Source organism: Callorhinus ursinus, unplaced genomic scaffold (genome assembly GCF_003265705.2).
Source record: "Callorhinus ursinus isolate GAN/ISIS: 27379988/994484 unplaced genomic scaffold, GSC_fseal_2.0 scaffold11, whole genome shotgun sequence".
NCBI classification, from domain to species: domain Eukaryota; kingdom Metazoa; phylum Chordata; class Mammalia; order Carnivora; family Otariidae; genus Callorhinus; species Callorhinus ursinus.
In genome coordinates this window covers 20,056,197-20,083,458 of record NW_027397073.1, presented here as the reverse complement: position 1 = coordinate 20,083,458, position 27,262 = coordinate 20,056,197, and the positions used below count along the sequence as shown (strand labels likewise).

General features: G+C 37.0%; 1 protein-coding gene across 5 annotated transcripts; it reads left to right on the top strand.

Moving 5' to 3' along the window:
• The first annotated feature begins 747 nt into the window (after positions 1-747).
• POLI (DNA polymerase iota) lies at positions 748-25,631 on the top strand. Of its 5 annotated transcripts, none has more exons than XM_025886805.2 (10): positions 748-903; positions 2,477-2,587; positions 4,968-5,132; positions 8,229-8,381; positions 10,850-11,086; positions 12,243-12,421; positions 13,988-14,079; positions 16,292-16,422; positions 22,312-22,517; positions 24,540-25,631. In XM_025886805.2, exons 1-10 carry the CDS (start codon positions 756-758, stop codon positions 25,356-25,358), a joined length of 2,241 nt encoding a protein of 746 aa, XP_025742590.1. In that variant the 5' UTR covers positions 748-755; the 3' UTR covers positions 25,359-25,631. The 5 variants fall into 5 exon arrangements, with proteins under 5 accessions (XP_025742590.1, XP_025742592.1, XP_073754270.1 ...); XM_073898169.1 differs by having other exon boundaries at positions 763-956; XM_073898171.1 differs by lacking the exon at positions 748-903 and adding an exon at positions 924-1,164.
• The last annotated feature ends 1,631 nt before the right edge of the window (positions 25,632-27,262 follow it).

The window sequence follows — 27,262 nt, the reverse complement described above, 5'->3', positions numbered from 1 at the left end:
AATACTAAAGTATATGTTAGTTCTCATTCTTTCATTCAATCTCAGGACACTGAAAACAACTCCCTCCCCGCCCCCCACCCCCCCACCCGTGTCGAAACTGAAGCTCAGAGAAGTTTTGCAACCTGCCCAAAGTCATACAGTTAGCAAGTTGGAGGGTCTGGACTGGAAATTTTATCTGATTCCAAAACGCATATATCACATCCCTCTTGACCTTAGATGATTAAGAATTCAGGAGTCTAATCTGTCACAGTGTCTTTTAATCAAACAACAAATGAAATGCAACATATTTTAACATACTTGCTAATCATATTAGTTTACATGGCCGCCTTGCTCTTACCATAATTCCCACTCTTTCTCCCACCCTCCATCACCATAAATCGTTCAGTGTCTAAGGGTTACCAATTTCGCTAACAGTTATCGGGAGAACAGGCTGGCCTCTTTGTAAAGATAAAAAGTTAAAATTTGTGGTCTGGGACTAACTCCAAAGATATAAAAAAAAAAAAAAGAAGAAAAGAAGAAAAAGAAAGCTGTCTGGGACTCCAGTCCCTCACTTCCGGCCTTGACAGGGCGAGAATGAACCCTAGCACGCGAGACCAGAGGACTGCTAGCAGGCGCGGCGACCCTCCGAGCAACTGCCTGGTCGGCCCGGACTGCGCAGGCGTGAAGGCCGAAGCGGCTGGGGGCGGTCGGCTCGCGGTTTCCCTGGAGACCGGGCGGAAGCGGCCGGAAGCTGCGCTGCGGTTGGCCGCGGCGGAATGGAGCAGCTGGGGGTGGAGCCCGCGGAGGAAGCTGGACGCTACGAGGAAGAGGACGCCGCTCAGGCCATGGAGCGGGTGGAGGCGGGGGAGGCAGACTGCTCGCCTGGTGCGCCCGGGCCTGAGGAGCCCGGCGGCCTCACTTGGTGTAAATGAGAAGGGCGGGGCGGACGGAGGCCAGGGGCGGCGGCGGCCTTCGGGGTGCGACTGTCCCCGCCTCGCTCTGTTCTTTCGTTTTCCCGGCTTGGTAGAGAGCTGGCCTCCGCTACCGGGTGTTTTATTGCCAAGATCCCGAAAGGGTTGGCTTTGCTTAATAGGACTAGGGTGGGCGTGTCAGTTAATGATAGTCGAAGGTGCATTTGTGCGACCCCAAACCGTCCGGTGAAGGCGGAAGAGGCGCCCGGGCGGTGTAAGGTTGCAGAAGTAGAGAACCTTGTCGCCCACTTGGCAGAGGTTGGGACTCAGGCTGGGCTCGCAACCGGACGAGGCACATCTGTAGTGGCCGCCTCTCCGTGACCCTGTTCCAGCCTCTGGGCTCTACCTTGTACCGCCCAAACCCAGGGCCTGGGGCCAAGGCTCCAATTCCGGGCCTCCCCTTCCCCCTTTAACTTGGAAATTTTGGAATAATTTTAGACTTACAGAAGTTGCAGAAACGCCTTTCCCTAATATTAATGTCTTCTATGATTGTAGTACAGGTCGAAACTGAGAAGTGAACACTGGCATAATGCTATTTTTTTAAAGATTTTATTTATTTATTTGAGAGAGAGAGAGAATGAGAGATAGCACGAGAGGGAAGAGGGTCAGAGGGAGAAGCTGACTCCCTGCTGAGCCGGGAGCCCGATGCGGGACTCGATCCCGGGACTCCAGGATCATGACCTGAGCCGAAGGCAGTCGCCCAACCAACTGAGCCACCCAGGCGCCCTGGCATAATGCTATTAACTAAAGTAAAAACGTTACTCAGATTTTACCAGTATTTTCCATTAAAACTTTTGTTCCAGTATCCAGACCAGAATACCACATTGCATTTATCCTTCCTTGGTTTTGACTGGTTATGAGCTGGAATCTCCTCTTATCCCCCTTCCCTCCCCACCCCTGACGAGCTACTTTTTTAAAATTCAAGAAATATTTACTCATTCTTCTAATTTAGTGAGTATTTATTGGTAGTCTGTGATATGCCAGGCACTCTTCTAGGTATTTGGGATTCAGTACAGAACTAGATAATCCTTTTTTCATATGGGCACTAAATACATTCCACTGGGACCCACAGGTCTGGCTTCTGCCCTTTTGTGTTTACGATTATTATTTTTTAATTTAAGAACATGCCACTTAGAATAATTTTTAGTTGGTTGAAATCAGTGTTTAAACTTTCCTACCCCCTAGGATTTAATCTAAATGTTCTTAGAAACTTCCAAGTGATATGATTACCTTTTGCATCTTCCATTATTGATCAAGATTTTTTGCCTCAAAGTTATTACTAGCCTGAGAAAAATAGAGTGCACAAAGAAATACTAAGTAAACAGGACTGAAGACCCTACTGTAGATGGGAGTTTCTCTCATGTCTATAACTTTTAGATGCCTTGACACATGAATCCAGGAAAAAAAAATCTATTCTTCTTTCTCAGTTACCATATTTTAAGGAACTGCCAATTGCTCAGAGATGATAAGCAGCCTGAATGTATTTTTCTGTTTCTTTGCATATTTTGCATTGGTTCATGGTCAAGTGGTTCCAGAAGGAAGTTCTTCATCCAGAGTCATAGTACACGTGGATCTGGATTGCTTTTATGCACAAGTAGAAATGATTTCAAATCCGGAACTGAAGGGCAAACCTTTAGGTAATTTTGGACATTAATAATAATTTTCATTTTGTATAAGAGTATTAACTATTCCTTTATGTTGATTATATTCTGATTTATTAACCATATTTAAGATTTTGGAAGCAGTTCTCAAGGTACTTTATAGACAGTAAACTTTGCTTCACTACCAGGTGTAAAACGTATAAGCCTTATTTAATAAATGGTGAATTTTATACAACTAGTATAGCCAGCGAACCCACATGAACGGAAAGACCATAATAAACTTTTAATCTTGTTCTCAGTGGTTGAAATTTTATAATCCTCTTATCACAAAAAAAAGTCATTACATTCTAATGGACATTTTCATCTGTCCTCTCCACTTTTGAAATTAACTCTTGGATTGTGTAACATATGACAAAAAGGTTGGATTTTGAATAGACCCCTAAATACTTAAGGCATATTGAGTTTTCCATAAATAAAAAGTATCTTTTTAAATAAAAGGCAAAGAGAAATTTTATGTTGAAGATTTACTTATTAATATGTTGGCTTATTTTAACATTTTTATTATATGTATATCTTAAATTGGAAAAGTCATTTAAATTTCCAAATTTTCTTTTATGCATGTAGTAAGAGTTTATCTTTTTTTTTTTTTTAAAGATTTTATTTATTTATTTGAGAGAGAATGAGAGAGAGAGAGCATGAGAGGCGGGAGGGTCAAAGGGAGAAGCAGACTCTCTGCCGAGCGGGGAGCCCTATGCGGGACTCGATCCCGGGGGATCATGACCTGAGCCGAAGGCAGTCGCTTAACCAACTGAGCCACCCAGGCACCCAAGAGTTTATCTTTTAGTATAAGCATAAAGAGCAACTCTGGTTCACCTGCTGCTAACCTCTTGTGCCTCATTTGGTTTTGATAAATCCCAGTTCAACCCAGCCTAGTTGATTTACTGAAGAAGAGCAAAGGGATGACTAGTTTTTGGTATGCCAGTATCAGTCTAGGATCTTTAGATTTCCCATGGGTGTCAAGGAGTTAGGATTAGAGGATATAAGTTTTCTCCTAAAGGCATTTGTAATTAGTAGCACTATAACACAAGATGCTATGTAGATAATGCTCAATAAAAAAGTATTGTATAATTAAGACACAGGAATGAATGATTATCTGGAAGGGAGAAATGTGATGTTGAAAGTTTCTGGGAGAAAGCAGAAGTAGTCTTTCAGTTATGCTTAACAAATGTGTGAGTGTTTAAGTTGGGCTGGTGACATATAATGGTGAGTCCATATAATTTAATTCTGTATTAAAAGACTGCTTTTTTAGTTGAGGAAGTTACCAATCCTATTTTCTATATAGTTCACTGATTAATCTTAAATTACGACTTTTGACCTAGGGATTCTATTTTGGGGCATAATCTGATATATCACAAATCTTTATGTGAAATAACATTACTTTGCCCTGTTTATAATATCAACATTTTAGAAACCTATGTCTTACATTGGTGGAATGGACATAACCCTTTTTTTTCTTCTATATGTTTGTATTTTACATTTAGATGACCATTACTTTTATAGTGATAAGTGGTCAACTTGTGTAAAGAGAAAATTAATTTCAGCAATCTTAAGCCACCACTAGTAAGCTAGAGTTTTCAGTCTGTAGATGATCATAATTTAATCATTTTTGATAAGGAGGAGGCTCACTAATGATGGCTGACTAATATTTTCTACAAATTACTGTGAAGAACAGTTCAATAATTACATTTATCGGGGGGAGATCTTTAATAATAACTATAGGTTAGCACTTGTAACAGAACATTGCTTTATATTCATTGGAAAGTTTTTCTAGCAGAAACCAGTAATTAATTGTACTCTGTTATTTTCATCTGCTTTATTTTTCTGGTGAAACATGGCCTAGACTTTATACAGAGAGAGTTAATTCAACATAAATTAATCTGGTTTGTATTGTCTGAAAAAAAAATCCTAGAAGTATCTTTTCACTGAAGACTCCAGAGAATATACTGATTTATAATAATTTTTGTTAAATTTCATAGAACCTTGATGAATGGAGGCTGTGCTTTTTTTTTTTTTTAAAGATTTTATTTATTTATTTGACAGAGACTCAGAGAGGGAACACAAGCAGGGGGAGTGGGAGAGGGAGAAGCAGGCTTCCCGCAGAGCAGGGAACCCGATGCAGGGCGGGGCTCGATCCCAGGACCCTGGGATCATGACCTGAGCCGAAGGCAGACGCTTAATGACGGAGCCACCCAGGCGCCCCTGGAGGCTATGCTTTTCAAATGAATAGAGCTTTTTATTCTTAATCAAAATAGATTGCATTACAATTTACAATTATAATATGGAATTAGTAAATTTTATTTTAAAATGTTTCTTTAATCTTGCTCACTTTTCTCATAAAATATTTGCTATTTTATAGGAGTTCAGCAGAAATATTTGGTGGTTACCTGTAACTATGAAGCTAGGAAACTTGGAGTTAAGAAACTTATGAATGTCAGAGATGCAAAAGAAAAATGTCCACAGCTGGTATTAGTTAATGGAGAAGATTTGACTCGTTACAGAGAGATGTCATATAAGGTTACAGGTACAGATCATGGACAATATACTTTCATCATTAATTTGTATATAGGATGCTCATTTACTACATGAAACTTTTAATTAGTAAAATGCCATAAATCACACCCTTTTTGCTAATAACTTTTATTTTGGATCTTGCCTGCTTTTAAAAACATCTTATATAAGAGGATGGCTTTATATGAGTAATGTTGACCAAAAAAACGTATAGTTGGAAGAAATTTGAAGTCTCTTGTGACTGGTGTTTATATGTGAGAAAAATGTGTTAAATGTGAGAAAAAATGTAAACAAGATTTGGAAGCAAGAAAATGGAAAGATATACAAAAGATAAATGCAAGAAAGTAAACGATTTTTTTTATTTTATTTTAAATTTAAACAACAAGTTTAAATGAATTATGAGGAAATATCTGTACTCTGATGCACTAGTAGTTGGGAGAGGCTTCTGTAATGTTTGATTAACATAATTAAAAACTAGATTTGTTAAGAACTATTAGCAGAAATAATGGGTATATTAAATTTTTCTTGGATTGTGTATGTGTGTATATATATATATGTGTATATATATGTGTGTGTATACATACATATACACACACACACAGACTAAATATTATAGTATAGATAAACTCTTCCCTATTAAGGTTTGGGTTTGAATCTTAGAGTTTTAGTAAATTACAGGAAAAATGAAAACACATTTATACTGGTATATTGCAAATATATATAATTAAAAAAGTATAAGAATCAAAGAATCAACTGTTTATCTTTTCTGCTTTGTTTTTGCTTCTTTTTTAATTGTAGCAGTTTTCAGATGAAAGTGTTAAATATAATACCCAAAGCCCTTACAAGTTTACAAGACAAAGATACTTAAGAAAAATGGATGAAAGATATGAATAGGCAGTTGACAAAAAGAACAAACCCAGTGCCCACAATTATGTGGAAAAAGAATACTCAAATTAATAGCTAAGGAAATTTGAAGTAGATATTATTTTATGTCCATCATACTTGCAAAAAATAATGTGAAAGTAGGAACAAAATATTATACATTTACAAAAGTGATATAGAAACATTTTTTGAAATTAGAGATACTATATTTTTTAACCCTGTGATACTACTGCTGGGAATTTATTCAATAGGAATAAAATAATGAGAACATATGTACAAAAATATTTCTTGTGGCATGGTTCATAAATGATAAAAATATGAAATAAAAACAAGTGTTCATCAGGATGAGAATGGTTAAATAAGACTTCTCTGTGATGGAATATTATATAGCCATTAAAAAGAATGCATTGGTGCTATACTGTTTGACTCAGAGAGATATGCCTTGTTGAGTAAAAGGCAAGATGCAAAAACATGTCATATTGTTCCATATGTGTAAAACAATGGCCCAAACCCCTTCCTTTACACATATATATATGCCTGTATATAAATAGGAAGGGAAACATGAAAGTATGTATACTAGGTTTTTAACATTAATTAACTTCTGGAGAGAGCATGGTGAAATGGGAGAAGGGAGAAGAAGGGGTAGCCAAGCAAAGATAAGACTATACTCTGAAAATATCACTTGTGCATACATGCAAAATTGTATGTGTCTGAATATTAAGAAGTTAATCTTTACACAGAAGAGGTTATACATACAGTTGTTCCTCTTGGTGATCTCTCATATCCTTCATACTAGCTCTTCCTCATTCTTTTTTTTTTTTTAAAGATTTTATTTATTTATTTGAGACAGAATGAGAGAGAGAGAGCACATGAGAGGGGGGAGGGTCAGAGGGAGAAGCAGACTCCCTGCTGAGCAGGGAGCCCGATGCGGGACTCGATCCCGGGACTCCAGGATCATGACCTGAGCCGAAGGCAGTCGCTTAACCAACTGAGCCACCCAGGCGCCCTTCCTCATTCTTTTTAATGCCTGCGTAGTAATACATTGTATTTTGTTCCATACTCATTTAACCAGTCCTTTAGTGATATGAAGACAGTGTGTCCCACTTTATTCCTGTTATCCCTACATAATTATTAAAGCACTTCTTTTCATTCAAAAACTGTCTTATGTTGGATGATAAATTACATGGTTTCCTGATAGTGATGGATTAATTTGGCTATTACTTACTTTTTGCTCTTCCAAATATATGCTTCAGTAGACATTTTCATATAGAAATTTTGGCATACTTTTATGAAGATATCCATGACATAAGTTCTTAGAGCTTTTTAATTTCTAGGTCAAAGTGACTTTTCTTTTTGATTTAGTAATAATTGGAAGTTTGTGGGGTTTTTGTTTTTTTTTTTTTAGATTTTATTTATTTATTTGACAGAGAGAGACACAGCGAGAGAGGGAACACAAGCAGGGGGAGTGAGAGAGGGAGAAGCAGGCTTCCTGCTGAGCAGGGAGCCCGATGCGGGGCTCGATCCAGGACCCTGGAATCATGACCTGCCGAAGGCAGACGCTTAATGACTGAGCCACCCAGGTGCCCCAATAATTGGAAGTTCTGTTTATATTTTTGAGAGAGAGAGAGCACATGCATGTAGTAGTGGGGGGAACGGCAGAGGGAGAGGCAGACTAGACTCCCTGTTGAATGTGGAGCCTGACGCTGGATCCCAGGACCCTGAGATCATGACCCGAGCCAGAGTCAGATGCTTAATCCACTGAGCCACCCAGATGCCCCGGAAGTTTTACATTTTATTTGTTTTGTCTTTTTAAGACTTGTGGAAAATACAGGTAGAGTGTATTATTACTCGTCTCTGCTTTTCTAGGCTGATTGTAATTTACTCTTTGGAACCACTGTTTCAAAATCATAATGAACTATAAGCATTGATATATAATGTACTACAGGTATAGAAATTATAGGTATAGGAGATTGAGCTAAATATATTGCTATAAGCATCTGTCCAGGGAATGTCATTTTGGACTTATTTTGTTGGAAAATATTGCCTTTACTCAAAATGTGGTATAGGAAAAAAATCTGGTTAATGGGGGACTTTATTAAAGATATTGTGGAACTGAATATATGTAAAGCCTTTAACATATGTGACGTATTTTTCAGCATAAAATAGTTAAATCCACTTCAGTTATGACTTTAGTTAACATCTGTGCGCCAATATTATTTCAATTTAGAGTTGCTGGAAGAATTTAGTCCAGTTGTTGAGAGACTTGGATTTGATGAAAATTTTGTGGATCTAACAGAAATGGTTGAGAAGAGACTACAGCAGCTTCAAAGTGATGAACTTTCAGCACTGACTGGGTCGGGTCATGTATATAATAATCAGTGTAAGTGTGTTCTTACTCTATTTAGTAACTCAAAGTACCAACATTTTTTAATGTTCACTGAATTCAATGAGTTCAATGAGTTGACTTTATCTTTCTGAAAATTTTATGGCTTTTGTTGGAGGTATAGCCATATTTCAGTGACCTGTCTCAAATGACTAAAATTAGTATTGCTGTTCCATATTAAGTAGGCAGAAAGTGAGATTTTGATGACATGTGTATGTAGCTCAGTGGTCCATGCACTTTTCATTTCTCTGACACAGTTTGTGTGTTACCATTTTTGAGAGCCATACTTCCTTAGGTCATCCTTTAGTTATAAGAGTTGCCTTAATAATATACTTTTTAGAATAATTTTTGCTTCTTCCAAAGCTGTCTTTAAGCAAAATTTTGAGGTAAACTAAATTTGTCCTTTGTTGCATCTTTTGCTTGTTCCTTTCTATTCCCCCAGGCATCACTCATGTTGCTCTTTAAGTTCCTGAGTTACCTCTGTGGAAGCTTGTCCAGGCCTACCTGCCATCTTTTGCAAACTCATATTCAGTCAGTTTGATAATCTTTGCCAACTATTAGCAAGAAAACAGAATGGTCCATCTCCTTCACATATTAAAATATAAATGACTGATGGAATTTCCAGAGATATTTGCTTTTGAAAATAAGCTTCAATAAGCCCCAGTGAATATCTTTTAGACTTTAAAACCTCTTGTAACTCTGCTGGTGACTTCCATATCATACCACATGGAAGACATGCCAGTCTGCTTTTGTATAAGATCTGCCCTGACCTTCTTGGCCTAGGTCTCAGCATATGTGTCCTCTTAGCCTCCTTTTTTGAGAGCTAGTGATCCATCTCCAGTCTAGTTCTCTGCCATCCTGATGCTAAAGAAGAAAAGGGGTAGAGCTACAGTTCTCTTCTAGAAGAGGACACGAAGCTTTTCATGTGTCCTTTGGATCTGCTCTTTTGTCACTTATAGGGACTGAATAGAAGAAGGTTCTGTTTCTTTATAATTTTTAAAGCAAATTCAGTATTTGTTAGAACATAATACAGAGATCTAGGTTTTATATTCTAAAAAGAAAATGTCTGATTCTTCATGAATCCTTCCTCACAAGATGTTAAACAATTTTTTCAAACCTACAAAAAAGTTGAGTAGTACAGTGAGAACACTTATTATGCCATTCCTTGTAGATACACCCATTGTTATTTTCCTACATTTACTTTATCTTGCTTCCTCTTGATTGATTGGTTGGTTGATGAGCCATTTAAAAGTAAATTACAGACATCATGACACTTCATCTGTAAATATTCCTGAGGATAAGGACAGTCTTATATAATTCTTTTTTTTTTAAAGATTTTTATTTATTTGTCAGAGAGAGAGAGCACAAGCAGGGGGAGCAGCAGAGGGAGAGGGAGAAGCAGGCTCCTCACTGAGCAAGGAGCCCAATGGGGGACTTGATACCAGGACCCTGGGATCATGACCTGAGCCGAAGGCAGACGCTTAACTGACTGAGCCACCCAGGCGTCCCAAGTCTCATATAATTCTTCTTTTTTTTTTTTTTAAAGATTTTATTTATTTATTTGAGAGAGTGAGAATGAGAGAGAGAGAGCACATGAGAGGGGGGAGGGTCAGAGGGAGAAGCAGACTCCCTGCTGAGCAGGGAGCTCGATGTGGGACTCGATCCTGGGACTCCAGGATCATGACCTGAGCCGAAGGCAGTCGCTTAACCAACTGAGCCACCCAGGCGCCCAAGTCTCATATAATTCTAATACCATTTTCACCCCTAAGAAAATTTGTTTCTGTATAATTTCCCTACACTTTTCATAGAAGATCTCTTAAACTATGTACAGACTCAGAATTATTTACAGTAGCACATATAGCTAGTGTGTGTAAAGTTTAGATTCAGATCTTTAAAGCTGTAATGTTAGCTCTGTTATTAGCATAATACTTCTACTTTTATGATTGCTTACAGTTAAACACAAGTAAAAGTTTTACTAGTGTCAGTAGGAATTTTTTTTATGAGACATCAGTTTTCATAATCTGTTAATCATTAAGCACTCCCAGGATGCATTCACTATCACAGGCACTTGGAATTCACTTTTGGAAGTTATTTACTTTACAGGATTCCTATGAAGAATGAGAGAGATGAATTAAATGGGTGACAGTATGGTGGTGGTCGGGGGGGGGTTGGATATAGGTTAAGCCCTGTGCCCTTTTTATTTATTTATTTATTTATTTAAAGATCTTTATTTATTTGACAGAGAGCGAGAAAGGGAACACAAGCAGGGGGAGTGGGAGAGGGAGAAGCAGGCCTCCCGATGCGGGGCTTGATCCTAGGACCCTGGGATCATGACCCGAGCCGAAGGCAGACATGTAACTACTGAGCCACCCAGGCGCCCCAGCCCTGTGCCCTTTTTAAACTCATTTGTAAAAAAGAAAATTAAAATTTTTGTGGTGACTTAATGATATTGGCTGTTTTTATAGATATAAACCTGCATGACATCGTGCACATCAGACTACTTGTTGGATCTCAGATTGCAGCAGAGATGCGGGAAGCCATGTATAATCAACTGGGTCTCACTGGCTGTGCTGGAGTCGCTTCTAATAAATTACTGGCAAAATTAGTTTCTGGTATTTTTAAACCAAATCAGCAAACAGTGTTATTACCTGAAAGTTCTCAAGTTCTCATTCAGAGCTTGAGCCATGTAAAGGAAATGCCTGGTAAGACGTTTATAGTTGAAAAATATACATTAGTTTTATTGTATTTCTTTAATTTTAAAAATTATAGATACATGTTATTAATTCTTAGAGTCTGTATACTTGGCTCTTGGAGAAAACACAAAACCCTAATGTTCTCTAGAGGGAATCTGGATTAGGAAATCTATGAAAGTACTTTTCTAGTTTCACCTACTTTTTGTATAGTTTGACTATGATCGTGAAAGTTATAACCTGGAATCACAGTCCTTTATTTCCAATCCCTGCTTCATATTCTTTTTTTTTTTTTTTTTTAAGATTTTATTTATTTATTTGACAGAGAGAGTGAGACAGTGAGTGCAAGCAGGGGGAATGGCAGGCAGGGGAGAAGCAGGCTTCTCGCTGAGCGAGGAGCCCGATGTAGGGCTCGATCCTAGGACCCCGGGATCATGACCTGAGCCGAAGGCAGACGCTTAACCGAATGAGCCACCCAGGTGCCCCAATAAATAAATCTTAAAAAAAAAACATTTCTCCTCCCCATCCATTGCCTTTGATTTACTTCTTTTACTATACAGGAAGATCAAAATACTGTAAAATTAAATTTTTTTTAAATGAGAGAAATAAAGGGACACTAAATTACCTGATCATCTCAGGTAAGGTGATAAAGTATGACTGAGTTTTAGTGCAAGAACTTTTGATAGTTTTGTTAATGAGTAGGTTTTTTTGTTTGTTTGCTTTCTGGTTCTTATATTTGGGATAGTAAATATTGCCAAATATGACTTGTGGATAAATGTGTGATATTATAGGTAGGAGTCAGGTTAGCTGATTAGCACATGCTAATTAATTTTGTTGCTGTAGTGACAGTCTTTCTTTGCATGAATAGTAACCCTTATTCTTGAATACTTCCAGAGTATTATGTAACAGGTGGTAAACATTTCATTTTATCAAGACAGCATTTATTGGTTGTCTCCATATTCATTATGTTGTACTAGGGTTGTGAGGTTTTCAAAGTGGTTCATTTAAGAGGCCCTGAGCGGAAGAAGGACAGCCTAATTTTCAATAAAATTTAGTCCTAGCAAAATATTCATCATGGAATTTAAGGATGTTTTTGGTATATCTCTATAATATTTTAATTAGCTTTAAGGAGAAAAACTACTGTAACACTGTATTTCTTTTTGTCTAGGTATTGGCTATAAAACTGCCAAACGTCTTGAAGCGCTGGGTATCAGTAGTGTGCTTGATCTTCAAACCTTTTCACCCAAAATATTAGAAAAGGAGTTAGGAATTTCAGTTGCTCAGCGTATCCAGAAGCTCAGTTTTGGAGAAGATAACTCACCTGTGACGCCCTCAGGACCACCTCAGGTACATGATAATGATATTTATTTTAATTGAGTACTGTTTGTCACTATTTGAGATAAAAATTTCTGGTTTTAGTATTATGTTCTTTTCTGATTTGCTTACTAGGTTAGTATATGATCTCTTTCCTATGAGAAGGCTAATTTATTAAGTTAGTAAATTTTTTTTTAAGATTTTATTTTATTTATTTGACAGAGGGATAGAGAGAGCACAAGTAGGCAGAGTAGCAGGCAGAGGGAGAGGGAGAAGCAGGCTCTCCACTGAGCAGGGAGCCTGACGTGCGGCTCGATCCCAGGACTCTGGGATCATGACCTGAGCCGAAGGCAGCTGCTTAACCATCTGAGCCACCCAGGTGCCCCAGGTTAGTAAATTTTTTTTAAGTAGGCTCCATGCTGGAGCTTGAACTAATGATTCTGAGATCAAGACCTGAGCTGAAATCAAGAGTTGGATGCTGGGGTGCCTGGGTGGCTCAGTCGTTAAGCATCTGCCTTTAGCTCGGGTCATGATCTCAGGGTCCTGGGATTGAGCCCTGCATTGGGCTCCCTGCTCCGCTGGGAGCGTGCTTTTTCCCTCTCCCACTTTCTCTGCTGGTGTTCCCTCTCTCGCTGTGTCTCTCTCTGTCAAATAAATAAATCTTTAAAAAAAAAAGAGTTGGATGCGTAACTGACTGAGCCACCCAGCCGTCCCTAGATTAGTAAATATTTTTAAATTGGATCTAAGAAATAGTATTTCTGTCTCAAGTTAGCTACCTTGATTAAATATCACTTAATTTTAACAGCCTATATTGCATACATTTGGCAAAATATTTTAATTTTTAAGAAATATTGTTTGCCAATTAGTCTAATGATTTAGGAAATGGGGACAGGTATAATCACCTAGTCAACATCGATTGATTTTTTTTTCCTATGTGACAGGCACTTTACTAAGTGCTTTATATACCTTAGTCCATTTATCTTCACAACAAAGCTTCAAGGTAGCTATTTTTTGTTCTATTATTTGTTCATACCTTTTCCCTCTCTCCTGTTCTTTTCTTAAAGATAAGATACTGTACTTTAGAAAGGTTAAATAATGTGTCCAAGGTTAAACTCAATTTCAAGTGCTAGGAGATTAAGAACCTCACTGTAATCGTAGAATAAAGCTTGGAGTTGGTACTAGAACTTTATAGTTTTGACTTTCAAATCTTTTTTTTTTCCTAAAGATTTTATGTATTTATTTGAGAGAGAGAGAATGAGAGATAGAGAGCACGAGAGGGAAGAGGGTCAGAGGGAGAAGCAGACTCCCTGCTGAGCAGGGAGCCCGACATGGGACTCGATCCCGGGACTCCAGGATCATGACCTGAGCCAAAGGCAGTCGCTTAACCAACTGAGCCACCCAGGCGCCCCTAGTTTTGACTTTCTAGTGGAGTACAATAACTTGCAGATAAAAAAGAGTTAATATAAAAGTGAACTAAACGGCTCAAATTAAGCACGAGAGGGAAGTTAGTAAAGAATGTTTGAATATTTGGCATGCGCACTCATAACTGGATATGCTTGTTTGGGTTTACAATAATACCTATTTGTGCTTCTTTGGTAGTCCTTTAGTGAGGAAGATTCATTTAAAAAATGTTCATCAGAAGTCGAAGCTAAAAATAAGATTGAAGAACTACTTGCCAGTCTTTTGAACAGGTGATTTTCCATTTTGCCTTATCATTCTATACTGTATGAAATATATGGAAAGTATAGTTGATGTTCTGTCTTGAAACTTACAGACTAACTGGAGACTGAACAGTGTAAAGAGAGATCATTTATCATTGAGTTTCTCTACATTATAAACTATTGCAAAGATAGTAACAGGTGCTCTTAACTAAATTTAATTCATTTGTTCCCATTAGTCTTAATTTTGGTAACATTGTGGTTATACTGTGGCTCTTAAGCTGCTCACAGTTACCTAAGAGGGTGTTAAGGATATCTAGAATCTCTACACCTATAGATTTGTGATGATTGAGGATAGGAAATTATGAAGACACCAGTGATGGAGAAAGTAGAAGAACCTCATTATCTCCTTTGCCTCAGACTATGCAAAAGAAAATGGACTCAGACAAAGGAATAGGTCAGTGGGGCTGTGTGTGAGCAGTCAGAGTGTGGTGTGTGCAGGGCACTGGTCTGTAAGTACATGAACACATCAGCTGGGATTATGAGTGTATGAATAGCATAGCGTAAACTGAGCAAGATGTTTAGTTTTCTGATGCTCCTTTACTATCCTATATCTATTTCTCAGTGTTCCATAGAAGAGTATTCTCTCTTTTCCTCCCATTTCTTTGATTACTCAAAATAAGGTGTCAAGGGTCTAACAGTTTTGAGTAGCTGTACTTCTGTAAATGAGTGTAAGATGGCTATGACTAGAGAAAAAGATTTTTAGATGACTAAGTCTCAGTAAACCGATGAGGTAAAATTTCCTACAGCTTTGCTCTCACATGCTCTGTGGTTCTCATGTCTTGCGCAGAGCCGTGCAGCTCATCATTTGCTGTGTGCAACGGGGGCTTGCTGAATGACCCAGCTCCAGTGATGTAACTCAGGCTGGGCCTGTGAGTGTGCTTCTGAAACTGGGTCATCTGCTCTGCTTCAGCTAAATGTGAGACTACTATGAAATGCCTGGCCATTGGAAAGAGTTCTGCATGCAGAGAAACCACAATTTCATAGACTCTTATATTTGAAGCATCAACCCAGAAATGAGGCTAGGTGCTCTAAACCTGTAAATGACCAACTATGAACCATTTATCCTCATCTCTGCTTTCCATTCCCTTTCTACACCATGGCCCCTTATTTCAGTGACTGAGGTATAATACCATCAAAGTGACTGGCAAAAAGAAGATTGTGTTTGTGTGAATGTGTTTTCCCTCTAGTTTAAGCTTGCTTAGAATATAACCTTTTCCTAATATGTCTTAATTAGTTATAGGAACCAAGTAATACTCTTTAAATTGTATAATGACTTAATAGAAAAAGGTTAACTGGAAGATATTTAAACTAATAACATGTTTACAGGAACCACATAAGATATTATCTTAGGCAGCAATCAAGACGTTTTGTGATAAAGCAATAAAGAAAAAAATCATTTATAAAAACCCAAATTTTCCAGTTCAAAATCTTCAATATGTTTAACAATGTACAATATTTTTATTTTGTTTGTGATTTTTTAATGCATTGCCATACATATAAAAAATAAAATATTACTTTAATGACATTTATTCTAGTAATTAGATTTTCTGCTTTTTAAGTGAATTTTCTATTTTGTTAAAACTTTTGTTTTCAACACTGAAACCAAGACCATTTGAATGGAACACTTTTTAAGATGCCTGTACATGTACTACTTAAATATAGTATATAATTGATCGTTCAAGCTATTACTCTTATTTGCCATATAATGGTGATATTACTGTTCTTTAGGTCTATTCAGGGAGTGCTTGTGGACAAAAGTTACCTCATTTAAAATTTTTTTTTCTTTTTGTAATCTTATTTTTTTTCCTGTGTAAAAAGAATCTGTCATTTTTCATGTTTTTGCCTCTGCCGGTGAAGGAGTCCCTTAGTTTCTTTAATTTCCTGCCGATTTTATATGTTGCTTTTAGTTATGTTTGGACTTGGATTATAAAATGACTTGTTATAATTATATCTTATTTCTGTTCTTTTCCTGATTGCACTCAATTCTGAATTTTACCTGAGACCTTACATTTAAGATTTTAGCGCTTTGGTGCATAGATGTGGTGAAATTTCTTTGGGCTATTCAGAGACTTTTATTGCTTACTGCCTAGTCATCAACCATATTTATAATTGTTATGGTTACTAAATCTGATACCTCTATAGATAAAAAAAAAAAAAAACTCTCCTTTCTCTTTCCTTTTAGAGTATGCCAAGATGGAAGGAAGCCACATACAATCAGATTAATAATCCGTCGGTATTCATCTGAGAATCACTGTAGCCGTGAGAGTCGTCAGTGCCCTATTCCATCTCATGTGATTCAGAAGTTAGGGACAGGTATGGGCTAATTTTCTAATAAATTGAACCCTTTAAATCTTTTTTTTTTTTAATTTTTAAGATTTTATTTATTTATTTGGGAGAAAGAAAGAGTGAGAGAGAGCATGAGAGGGGAGAGGGTCAGAGGGAGAAGCAGACTCCCCGCTGAGCTGGGAGCCCGATGGGGGACTTGATCCTGGGACTCCCGGATCATGACCTGAGCCAGAGGCAGTGGCCTAACCAGCTGAGCCACCCAGGTGCCTGACAGGTTGAACTCTTAAAAAAACAAACTTTGAATTAGAAATATGATCCAAAGATGGAGGATCTTCACAGGGAGTTAGTGAGCTATTAAATACCTTCATTCTATCAGGAATTTTTACAGGAAAACTTTGTTGTTGTTTAATAGAGAATGTATTTTATGGCACAAGATAACTTCTCTATGGGCATTTAGATTGTTTCCATTTTTTGGCTATTATGAAAAATGGTGCTATGAATATTTGTATGCAAGTCATTGGGCAGATACATGTTTTTGTTTATCTTGGGTGGATTACAAAAAGTGGAATTGCTGGGTTATATGGTAAGTTGAACTTTAAGAAACTACCAAACTTTTTCCCAAAGTGAGTATAACCATTTACATTCTTACCAAGAATGTATGAGGGTTCCGGGCTTTCATATTCTCTTTCACACTTAATATTGTCAGTTTACTTTATTATCGTCATTCTTGTGGCCTTGCAGTGGTATTTCATTGTGTTTGTGGTTTTTTTTTCTCTTTTATGGATAATGCTTTTGGTGTCTTATTTAAAAATTCTTTGCCTAACTCAAAGGTCACAGATATTTCCTCCTGTGTTTTCTTTTAGAAATTTATAGTTTTAAGCTTTACACTTGATCTAATTTGAGTAAATTTTTGTGTATGGTGTAAGATAAGAGGCTTAGTTCATTCTTTTGTATGTGGATATCCAGTTGTTCCAACAGAATTTGTTAAACAGATTATTCTTTCTTGAATTGTCATGGCACCTTTGTCAAAAACTAATTGACTCTAAAGAAGTTTACTTCTTGATTTTCTTATTTCATTGATTTATGTGGTTATCCTTATATCAGTTCCACCCTATCTGATACTTTGTTATAAGTTTTGAAATTAAATAGTGTAAGTTCTCCAGCTTTGTTCTGTTTTGAATTTGTTTGGCTATTCATGGTCCTGGGCTTTTGTTTATAGGAAGATTTTAAAATAGGAATTTGATTTTTTATTTATTGTAAGTTTATTCAAATTTTCTATTTATTTTGAATCAGTTTTGGTAACTTTTATCTTCTAGGAATGTATCCATTTCATTCAAGTTGTCTAGTTTGTTGGCATGAAGTTGTCAATATTGCCTTATTATCTTTCTAATTTTTGTAGGATCTATAGTGATGTCTCCTCTTTCATTCCTGATTTTGGTAATGCATGTGTTCTCGTTTTTTCTTTATCATTCTAGCAAAGGTTTATCTGAGTGAGGCCTCACTCAAAGGTTTTATTGATCTTTTTCTAAGAGCCAACTTTTGGTGTCATTGATTTTTCTGTTGTTTTTCTACTTTCTATTTCATTTATTTCTGCTCTGTCTTTAATTTATTTCTGCTTGCTTTAGTTTAATTTGTCCTTTTCTCTCTGGTTTGTTAAGATGGAAGCTTATATTATTTGTTTTATACTTAACTTATTTTCTAATAATTCAAGTTTAAAGTGATACATTTCCTTTTATTGGTGCTTTAGCTGCATTCCATAACATTTGTTGTTATTTCCTTTTCATTAAGGTCAAAATCGTTTCTAATATCCCTTGTGATTTCTTCTTTGACCCCTAAGCTCATTTAGAAATTTGTTGTTTAATTTCCAAATATTTGATGATTTCCCAAATTTCATTCTGTTGTTGATTTCTACTTTAATTTCATGTTGATCAGAGAACATATTTTGAGTAATTTCAGGCTGTCTAGATTTATTGAGTGTAATTTTGTTGTCTAGCATATGGTCTATCCTGGAAAATGCACCAGTTATGTTTGAAAAGAAGAGTTGAGCATCACTATCACACCATTCTACCTAACTAAAATTTATGAAAGACTCCAATATAGCATTTTTGAATGGCACTTTGTCTGGATATAGAATTCTTGACTGTAGGGGCACCTGGGTGGCTCTGTCATTAAGCGTCTGCCTTCGGCTCAGGTCATGATCCCAGGGTCCTGGGATTGAGCCCCGCATTGGGCCCCCTGCTCTGCAGGAAGCCTACTTCTCCCTCTCCCACTCCCCCTGCTTGTGTTCCCTCTCTCGCTGTGTCTCTCTCTGTCAAGTAAATAAATAAAATCTTTAAAAAAAAAAAAGAATTCTTGACTCTTTTTCTTTCCCTACTTTGAATATACCATTCTGTTGTCTTCTGGTTTCCATTATTTATGATGAGGAGTCAGCTCTTAATAGTTTTATCAGTCTCCTTCCAATCAGGAGAGAATAACCACACAAAAATTTAAATAGAGAAAGTTCCACAGAATTATTAAACCATGTTAGAGGAGTGACTATAAAAGTATAAAGAGGACTCTTAAGGGGTACCCAAGGGCTGAGGAAAAGCACCCAAGGAAGGACAAACTTAGAAAGGAGAGTCCCTCTACCCCTTAAGGAGAAGGTGTGGTTGTAGAACAGTGGGTGGTGGAGAAATCTTTTGAATTACCTGGCCCAGAGCTGGTCCATAGTTATTGGACAAAGAGAAAAACCATCCTCTGATCTGTGGGTGAGCTGAGGCTGGTTGGTGGGCACACAGAAGGAGTTGGGATGTTGGGAGCTTGCTCATTGTTGAGGCAGTGCATGGGTTGGAGCATGCAGTGTTCGTATTGGGAAGACTTCTGTTAACAACCCTTTAGGATGCAGGTAAGCTGAGGCTGGTGGGTGGTTGTGCTGAAGGTATCTGTATTCTGCTAGTGCAAAGGTGGAAAGTATGGTGCCTGCATAGGAAGACCTGGAGGAAACAACCTCGTGAGATAGAGGCAAGTCAAGGCTATTAGGTGGGTGTGCAGAATGAGTGGGGGCACTGTCCTGCTATGTATGGTGTTTAAGTTGGTAGTGCCATGGTACAGAGTCACTAAGCTCAAGCTGGGGCTCGAGGTTGCTAAGGGACTGAGTGTTCCACATGTATGTGGTATAGAAAGTACTCTCAGGTGTCCCCACACATATGTACTACAAACAAACCATGTAATGGGAGAAAGCAAAATTAAATAATAGTACATTGGAAATTAATGGAACCAGGAACCAGGTTCCTGGACCAGGAAGAGAATCTTCCTGGTCTTCCAGTGTTCTTTAATGACAAGGTGTAACATCATATTCAATGTGAAAAATTTTAGAGTGCAATGCATTATCACAGAGCAGGTACTGAAGGGTGAATTTGGAGCTGAGTGGTACTGCACTATAATGATAGTTGTATTGTTATTCTCTTTTATTGATGAGTCATTTGTCTCTCATCAGTTTGACCATGATGTGTCTAAGTGTGGAATCTTTGTGTTTATCTTTCTCTGGATTTATTGAACTACTTGATTCTGTAGATTAATTTTTTAATGAAATTTGGGGAGTTTTAGGCTCTTATTTCTTCAAATAGTCTTTCTTGCCCCTTTTTTCCCCTCATCTCCTCTGGGATCTCATTTCACATATGTTGGTATGCTTGATAATAACCTAAAGGTGTGTGCAATTCTGTTCATTTTTCTTCAGTCTTTTTTCTCTTCTTTTTAGATTGGATAATTTTTTTTAAAGGATTTTTTTTTTAAATAATCTTTACACCCAACATGGGGCTTGAACTTACAACCCTGAAATCAAGAGTCGCATGTTCTACCGACTGAGCCTGCTAGGCACCCAAAGATTGGATAATTTCTATTGAGCTGTCTTCAAGTTCTCTTGATTCAGCTGTCATCTCAAAGCTGGCATTGCCCATCTAGTGATTTTATTTGTTTATTTTGTTTACTGTACTTTTTAACTCTAGACTTTCCATTTGGTTTGTTTGTATGAGTCTGTTTCCTTACGAGATTCTTCTCTTTTGGTAGTTGTTATCATTTCACTTATTTTTTATTTTTACTTTTTCTAAGATTTATTTATTTATTTATTTGAGGTATAAATAAATATAGAAACAGGAAGCCTGCTTCTCCCTGTGCTTGAGAGAGAGAGGGAGTGAGATGGGGAGAGGGGCAGAGGGAATCTTCAAGCAGCTTCCCTGGTGAGTGTGGAGCCGAATGCAGGCTTGATCCCACCACCCATGAGATCATGACCTGAGCCAAAACCAAGTCAGATGCTTAACTGACTGAACCACTTAGGCACCCCTCATATTTTACTTTAATTATTTAAAATGGTTTTCTTTAATTCTTTTTTTTTTAAAGATTTTGTTTTTTATTTGAGAGAGAGAGAGATACAGAGCACACATGCATGAATGGGGAAAGGGACAGAGGGAGAGAGAGAGAAGCAGACTCCCTGCTGAGTGTGGAGCCTGACTCAGGTCTCAATCTCAGGATCCTGAGATCACGACCTGTACTGAAATCAAGAGTTGGAGGCTTAACCCACTGAGCCACCAAGGTGTCCTGTTAATTTTTTGAACATATCTATAGTAGCAACTTTGAAGTCTGCTAAATCCAACTCAAAGTCAATTTCTATTGACTGCTGTTTCCTCCTCACTAGACTCACACTCCTGTTTCTTCATATATTATAATATTTTATTGAAAAGTGGACATTTTAGATAATGTATTTTAGCAACTCTGGATTTGAATTTTCTTCTTGTGGGCTTTTTTTTTTCTTTCTTTTCCTTTTCTAACCTGCCTGAACTTAAGCTGCAGAATCTACGTCCCCTGTGATGTGTAGCCTCTGATTTCTCTGCTTAGCTTTCTTTTTTTTTTTTTAATTTTAATTTAAATTTTTTATTTTGGCTTCCTTACCCCTGTGTCTGCATAGTTTAGTGGTTAGCCGAAGACTGGTCAAAGCTTTTGCTCAAATGCTAGAGCCTGAAAGGCTTGTGCCTTCTGTCAATAGACAAGTGCATGGGTTGGAGAGTGCTTTCAAAATTTAGGCCATTTTCAACTCTGCCTTGGCTTTTATTTTCTGTAGCCTTCTTGCATCGTCCATGTATGCTTGCTGCCGTTCCCGTCCGCGATGTGTAGAGAGCTTGGGCCTTCTATCCCCTCCCCTCCATGTGCGTGCAGTCTCCCAGTCAGCTGGGGTTGTGAGGAGAGCTTATCCAGTCCCTCTATGGTTCTCTCATTTCCAGATCTCCTGGTTAAATTTATGGCTCATCCACTGATTTTTTACTCACTCCAGCCACAACTGCAACCTCAGGCTAGAGAGCTGTGTGATTTCTCCAGTTGCTTCCTACCAAGTTTATTCACTTTACTGCAAACACTGCTGGGTATGGGCTTTTGCCCTCTGCCTCAAATCAAGTCTGTCCTTTCTGACAGCAAAGCTACTGGCTCTCACAGCCAGCCTCACCCTGGCAGGACTACTGCATAGAGCAAGATATGAACAACCCCAGCGAGTAAGGCTGCTGTCTCCTCTTTTCTCATCTAAGTTCTACTAGCTGTTACAAATCAGTGCTTCTCAATTTATTTGCCTTTGGTCCATTTTCAGATCCTCAAAATGGTTGTTCTTGACAATGTTTTCCAGTTTTATTATAGTTTTATGGGGAGATATTCTAACCTGATCACACTCCCATAACTGGAAGCCCCATATTTCAAATCATTTGAAAACTTTACCTTATTTGGCATTTAGTATTAGTGTTGAGATTGTCATAGTGTAGTATATACTGTCAGGATGTCCCAGTGATATCTGTTGAGGATTTTAACTTCTTAATCTAAGCAGTATAAATTAGATTAAGCTTTTAATATTAATTATGACATAATGTGCTTAGATACAGTCTTCTCAAACATTTTGTTTAGGAAATTGCGATGTGATGACCCCAATGGTTGATATACTTATGAAACTTTTTCGAAATATGGTGAATGTGAAGATGCCGTTTCATCTTACCCTTTTAAGTGTGTGCCTCTGCAACCTTAAAGCATTAAATACTGCTAAGAAAGGAACTATTGATTATTATTTAACACCATCATTATCAACAACTTCACGGTCTGGCAAGCGCAGTTTTGTAAGTACACTCTTGTTGGATTTATGTGGTTAAATTACAAATCTAAGTTTGTGTTTCATTGATATAATTTAGAGAGTCTTTTGGATGATATTGTTTGAATGACTTACTTGTGTATATTACCTCTCATATTATGGTTGCTAGCCACAAGTGTACTGTACTGTGATCTAAGAAGAAAACAAGCATCACTGGATAAAAGAGAAAACCATTATGGAGGTTCCTTGTTTTGGAGGTGTTAAAGCATTTTATAGCAACAGGAATATGATGATTACCTAATAAATATGAAAATATTTCTAGATACTGGAAATAAAATCTTTTTGTCTATTAATTTATATATAAGCTACCAGCATCCCCCCAATGTTTTTGTTAAAGTATTTAAATTTTCAGGGCGCCTGGGTGGCTCAGTTGGTTAAGCGTCTGCCTTCGGCTCAGGTCATGGGCCCAGGGTCCTGGGATTGAGCCCCGCATCAGGCTTCTTGCTCAGCAGGAAGCCTGCTTCTCCCTCTGCCTGCTGCTCCCCCTGCTTGTGCACCCTCGCTCTGTCGAATAAATAAATAAAATCTAAAAAAACAAAAAAAGTAAATTTTCTTGGTTTTGAAATTACATTGAATTTTGATAACAAGATTGATATATGACTACTCATTCTACAATTGTAGAAATTAAGAGTGTGGCAGTAAAGAAGCAGAGGCCGGTCATATTTCCAAGTGACTAAAACAAAACCTTATATTTATGGCCATCTAGCAAAACTCTAGTTACTAAATATGGGATGCTTTAAAAAAATAATCATATTTTACTAAATTGTGCTTGCCTACAATTAACTCTTAATTCAAAATGTTTTTATTATTTTCTTTGTTTTAATGTTTAATCAGTATAATTTCAGTAATATTTTCGTTTACATTTCAGTTTAAAATGAGAACAGGATCCTGTTACAGAAATAGTGAATCAGTGCCCTCTTCAAATTACTTTTTTTCCTGTGGCCCTTTTTATTCCCTTTATTAACTGAAATTTAAAAAGGAGTTTACTTTTTACCTCTTATTTGGTAGAATCAGAATTATAAGTCTTTATAGTGGTATTAGAGAGGTAAACATAAGCGAAAGTACCTTGTACATGTCTGGCATACAGTAAATATAGTGTCCCAGACCTCTTCTACTTTTACTTTTTTTTGCAGTTACTGTTGTGTTGATGTTTCCTGAGTTATATTTGATTGTGTATACATTTTCATGGTGCTTAAAACTAGAGGGAAAATTTAAGTGAAAAATTTACATAGAGGGTGCCTGGGTGGCTCAGTTGGTTAAGCGACTGCCTTCGGCTCAGGTCATGATCCTGGAGTTCCAGGATCGAGTCCCACATCAGGCTCCCTGCTCGGCAGGGAGTCTGCCTCTCCCTCTGACCTTCTTCCCTCTCATGTTCTCTCTCTACCGTTCTCTCTCCTCTCAATAAAAATAAATAAAAATCTTTAAAAAAATTACATAGAAAAATTATGCAAATTAGAACTGAAGGTGTTTTTAAATTTTTATTTTATGTAGATATAAACAATATTATATCTTCATTTTGATGTTGAGATTTTACCATAGAAATATATTTTTTTCTTTCTGTTAAATGTTACACTTCAGAATAGGGATTTGGAGAAAACCAGCCCTTGATGCTCTAACATACATATTTTTTAGATACCCGTAGGTGAATCATTTACTTTTCTAGGTTACCATTCCTTTATTCACAGAACTGTAAATTTGAAAACACAATTGCTAAGGTACTTTCTAAGTTTCCAAACACTTATCTATCTTCTGGCTCAGTGCTATCTAGGAAGGAAATCTCTCCCTAGAATTGTGAATAAAGATGCACACAATAGTGTGACTAATTGTGGTGGGTTTATCATCTCTAGTTGTTTGGAACTGACCAAAAGGAATGAAATTATTGAGTAGGTTAGAAACATGTTGGTCAGATAATGGCTATAATACTCTTCATCAGCATGAATATTTAAAAGTAGCAGATATCTTAAATTACTCTGTTATTCTTGTGTTCTAGAAAATGAAAGACAGTCATATGGAGGATTTTTCCAAAGACAAAGAAACAAATTGGGATTTTCTACCATCTGGAAGAATTGAAAGTACAAGAACTGGGGAGGCTCCACTAGATACTCATTTTTCTAAAGACAAAGACAGTGATGAATTCCCACTCTGCTCACTTCCTGAAGGTATTGACCAAGAAGTCTTTAAGCAGCTTCCAGTAGATATTCAAGAAGAAATCCTTTCTGGAAAATCTGGAGAAAAAGTTCAAGGCAAAGGAAGTTTGAGTTGTCCATTACATGCCTCTAGGGGAGTATTATCTTTCTTTACTACAAAACAAATGCAAGATAGTCCCTTAAATCCTACAGATCATTTATCCAATAGTAAACAGATATCATCTGTGTCTCCCTGTGAACCAGGAACATCAGGTTTAAATAGCGGTAGTTCCTCTTCTCCGTCTAGCCAAAAGGATTATTCACATTATGTAGACAGTAGATTAAAAGATGAACGAATGAATCAAGGACCTAAACAATCTCAAGGATTTCATTTTTCAAATACAAACCCTGCCGTATCTGTTTTCCATTCATTTCCAAATTTGCAGAGTGAGCGACTGTTCTCCAAAAACCGCACTACAGATAGCCATAAGGAATCAACAGTGACAGTCTCTCATCATGAAAGACTTACAGAAAATAAAGAGCAAGATTCTAGTGATGAGAAAATTACTTTTCCTTCTGACATTGATCCTGAAGTTTTCTATGAACTACCAGAAGAGGTACAAAAAGAGCTGTTGGCCGACTGGAAGAGAGCAGGGTCAGATTTGCCCACTGTGCAGAAATAAGCATGTTCAGAAAAAAGGTCTAGAAAGCAAAGGAAAAGCCATTGTTCTCAGATTTAGCAGTTTATTAAGCTCCTCTAAATTAAACACTAATAGATATTCAATAATGTAGAAATCCAATATAAAATGTTCTCGATAAAAGCAAGTGTAGTTAGGGGAAGTAAATTCTGGCACAAAGCATAAAAATATTCATAACAGAAGAAATAATGTAAAATTATCTTCTTATTTCTAAAGCTATTTTGTATTGCTTTTCAATAAAAAGAATATCATGGTTAGTATTAGTACATTTCCCATAAATTGGGGAGGGGGGGAAGGGGGAGAGATATACACCTATGTGTAAAAAATAGACTAGCCAAATCATTGCTATGACATAGCAAAGAATTTTTTTTCTGTGAAATATGGAATGGCTCAAGAAATTCAGCCCATTAGGAAACTTCCAAAAAAGAAATTCTACTGCCAACTACTAAATATTCAGGTATCTTTGACTGATGTACTATGTACCATTTAATAAGATGATTTTTAAATACCGAAGCAATGTATATCCAGTTCATGCTTCTGAGTACACGAGAATCTACTACAGTGCCTACATAGAAGGCACTCAGTAAATATTGAATGAATGGTGTGGCAGGGGCCAGGTGGGAAGTTGAGCAGGGGAGTGTACATGTTGTAGAAAACTAGAAGGAACTCTCCATCCAGGTAGATTAAGGGAAGGATGGACACCAGAAAGGCAATGTGATAGGTTTTTAAGAATGCTAGATAATGGAAGAAGTCCATTTCCTTCTGGCTCATCTGTGTAGGGTTTTAAACTAATGATTAGATGTTTTTGCATCTTCTTATTTTTGGAGATGAGATTAAGGATGTCATATCCACAACAAATATGCACAATTACTAAATCAATAGGTGTTCTCTTTTTCCCATTGTTAATTGCCTTCCCCTTTTGCCTGCAAGGTTAAAAATTGGGTATAAGATTGTGGACATCTTATAATTTGCAAGACATAAGTTTCTAGAACACATCAAAGTATACCTCAGCACTGATTCGGAAGAGTCCTGTTCTCGAGTTTATGACCTTTGCAGATATAATCTAAAGAAAAAATGATAAAAATAAAATATACAAATGTGAATAAAGAGTAACGGAAAGATACTTTCTTTTAGATAAGAAGTTTTAACTTAGTTTTAGATTTTTTGAAATTTGAAAATTTCCTAACCAAGGATTTTTAACAGGGAGTTTGGGGTTATCAAAAACAATAACTTAGAGCAAGAACCTCAAAAGTTATTCATATGCAAATATTTAGTATTCTGGATCAAGGACTATGGAATTTTCTACATGTAGTATACTGGTAAGATTGTTAGCCTGATAAAAAGGATATATTACTTTTTTAGATAATACATTTAAAAATTTTTTCAAATAATCCTTGTATTATTTTAGCCAGAAATTATTAAGCAACTAGAAAGGTTTGAAAAAAAAAAAAAGGTTAAGAGTAAAACAGTTTTGGCCAGTTTAAAAAGAGAATAAAATAGTAGTTAAAGTACACTCTCTGAAGTGAGAATGCTGTGGGGATTATCGAAGCATTGTTACTCATTCTGTGGCTTTAAGTTAGCCTTTCAATATCTTAGTGCCTCTGCATTCTGACTTTCTAGTTTATCTTTTATTTCCGTCTCCTTTTAATCCTTGTTTTTGTTTTTCCTTTGGTGTTCTACAGATTTACTATGTTTGGAGATGTGAATTTCCTTTTTAGCCTCAATATATGCTGGATTCCCATTTCTTTCAATTTATGTTAGTTCTGTAAAACATTTGGCCACTAGTTCTTCAAATATTGCTTTTGTATTCTTTTAGGACTCTGCACAAATTATGGACTTTCCCTTAATCTCATAGTTTTTGTCATCTTGTTTATCTGCTGCATTTTGGT

Coding starts and splice junctions, on each gene's coding strand:
- POLI (XM_025886805.2), top strand. CDS start 756: ATGGAGCAGCTGGGGGTGGAGCCCGCGGAGGAAGCTGGACGCTACGAG. Junction 904..2,476: donor GCCCGGCGGCCTCACTTGGT/GTAAATGAGAAG, acceptor TTCATGGTCAAG/TGGTTCCAGAAGGAAGTTCT. Junction 5,133..8,228: donor GATGTCATATAAGGTTACAG/GTACAGATCATG, acceptor ATTTCAATTTAG/AGTTGCTGGAAGAATTTAGT.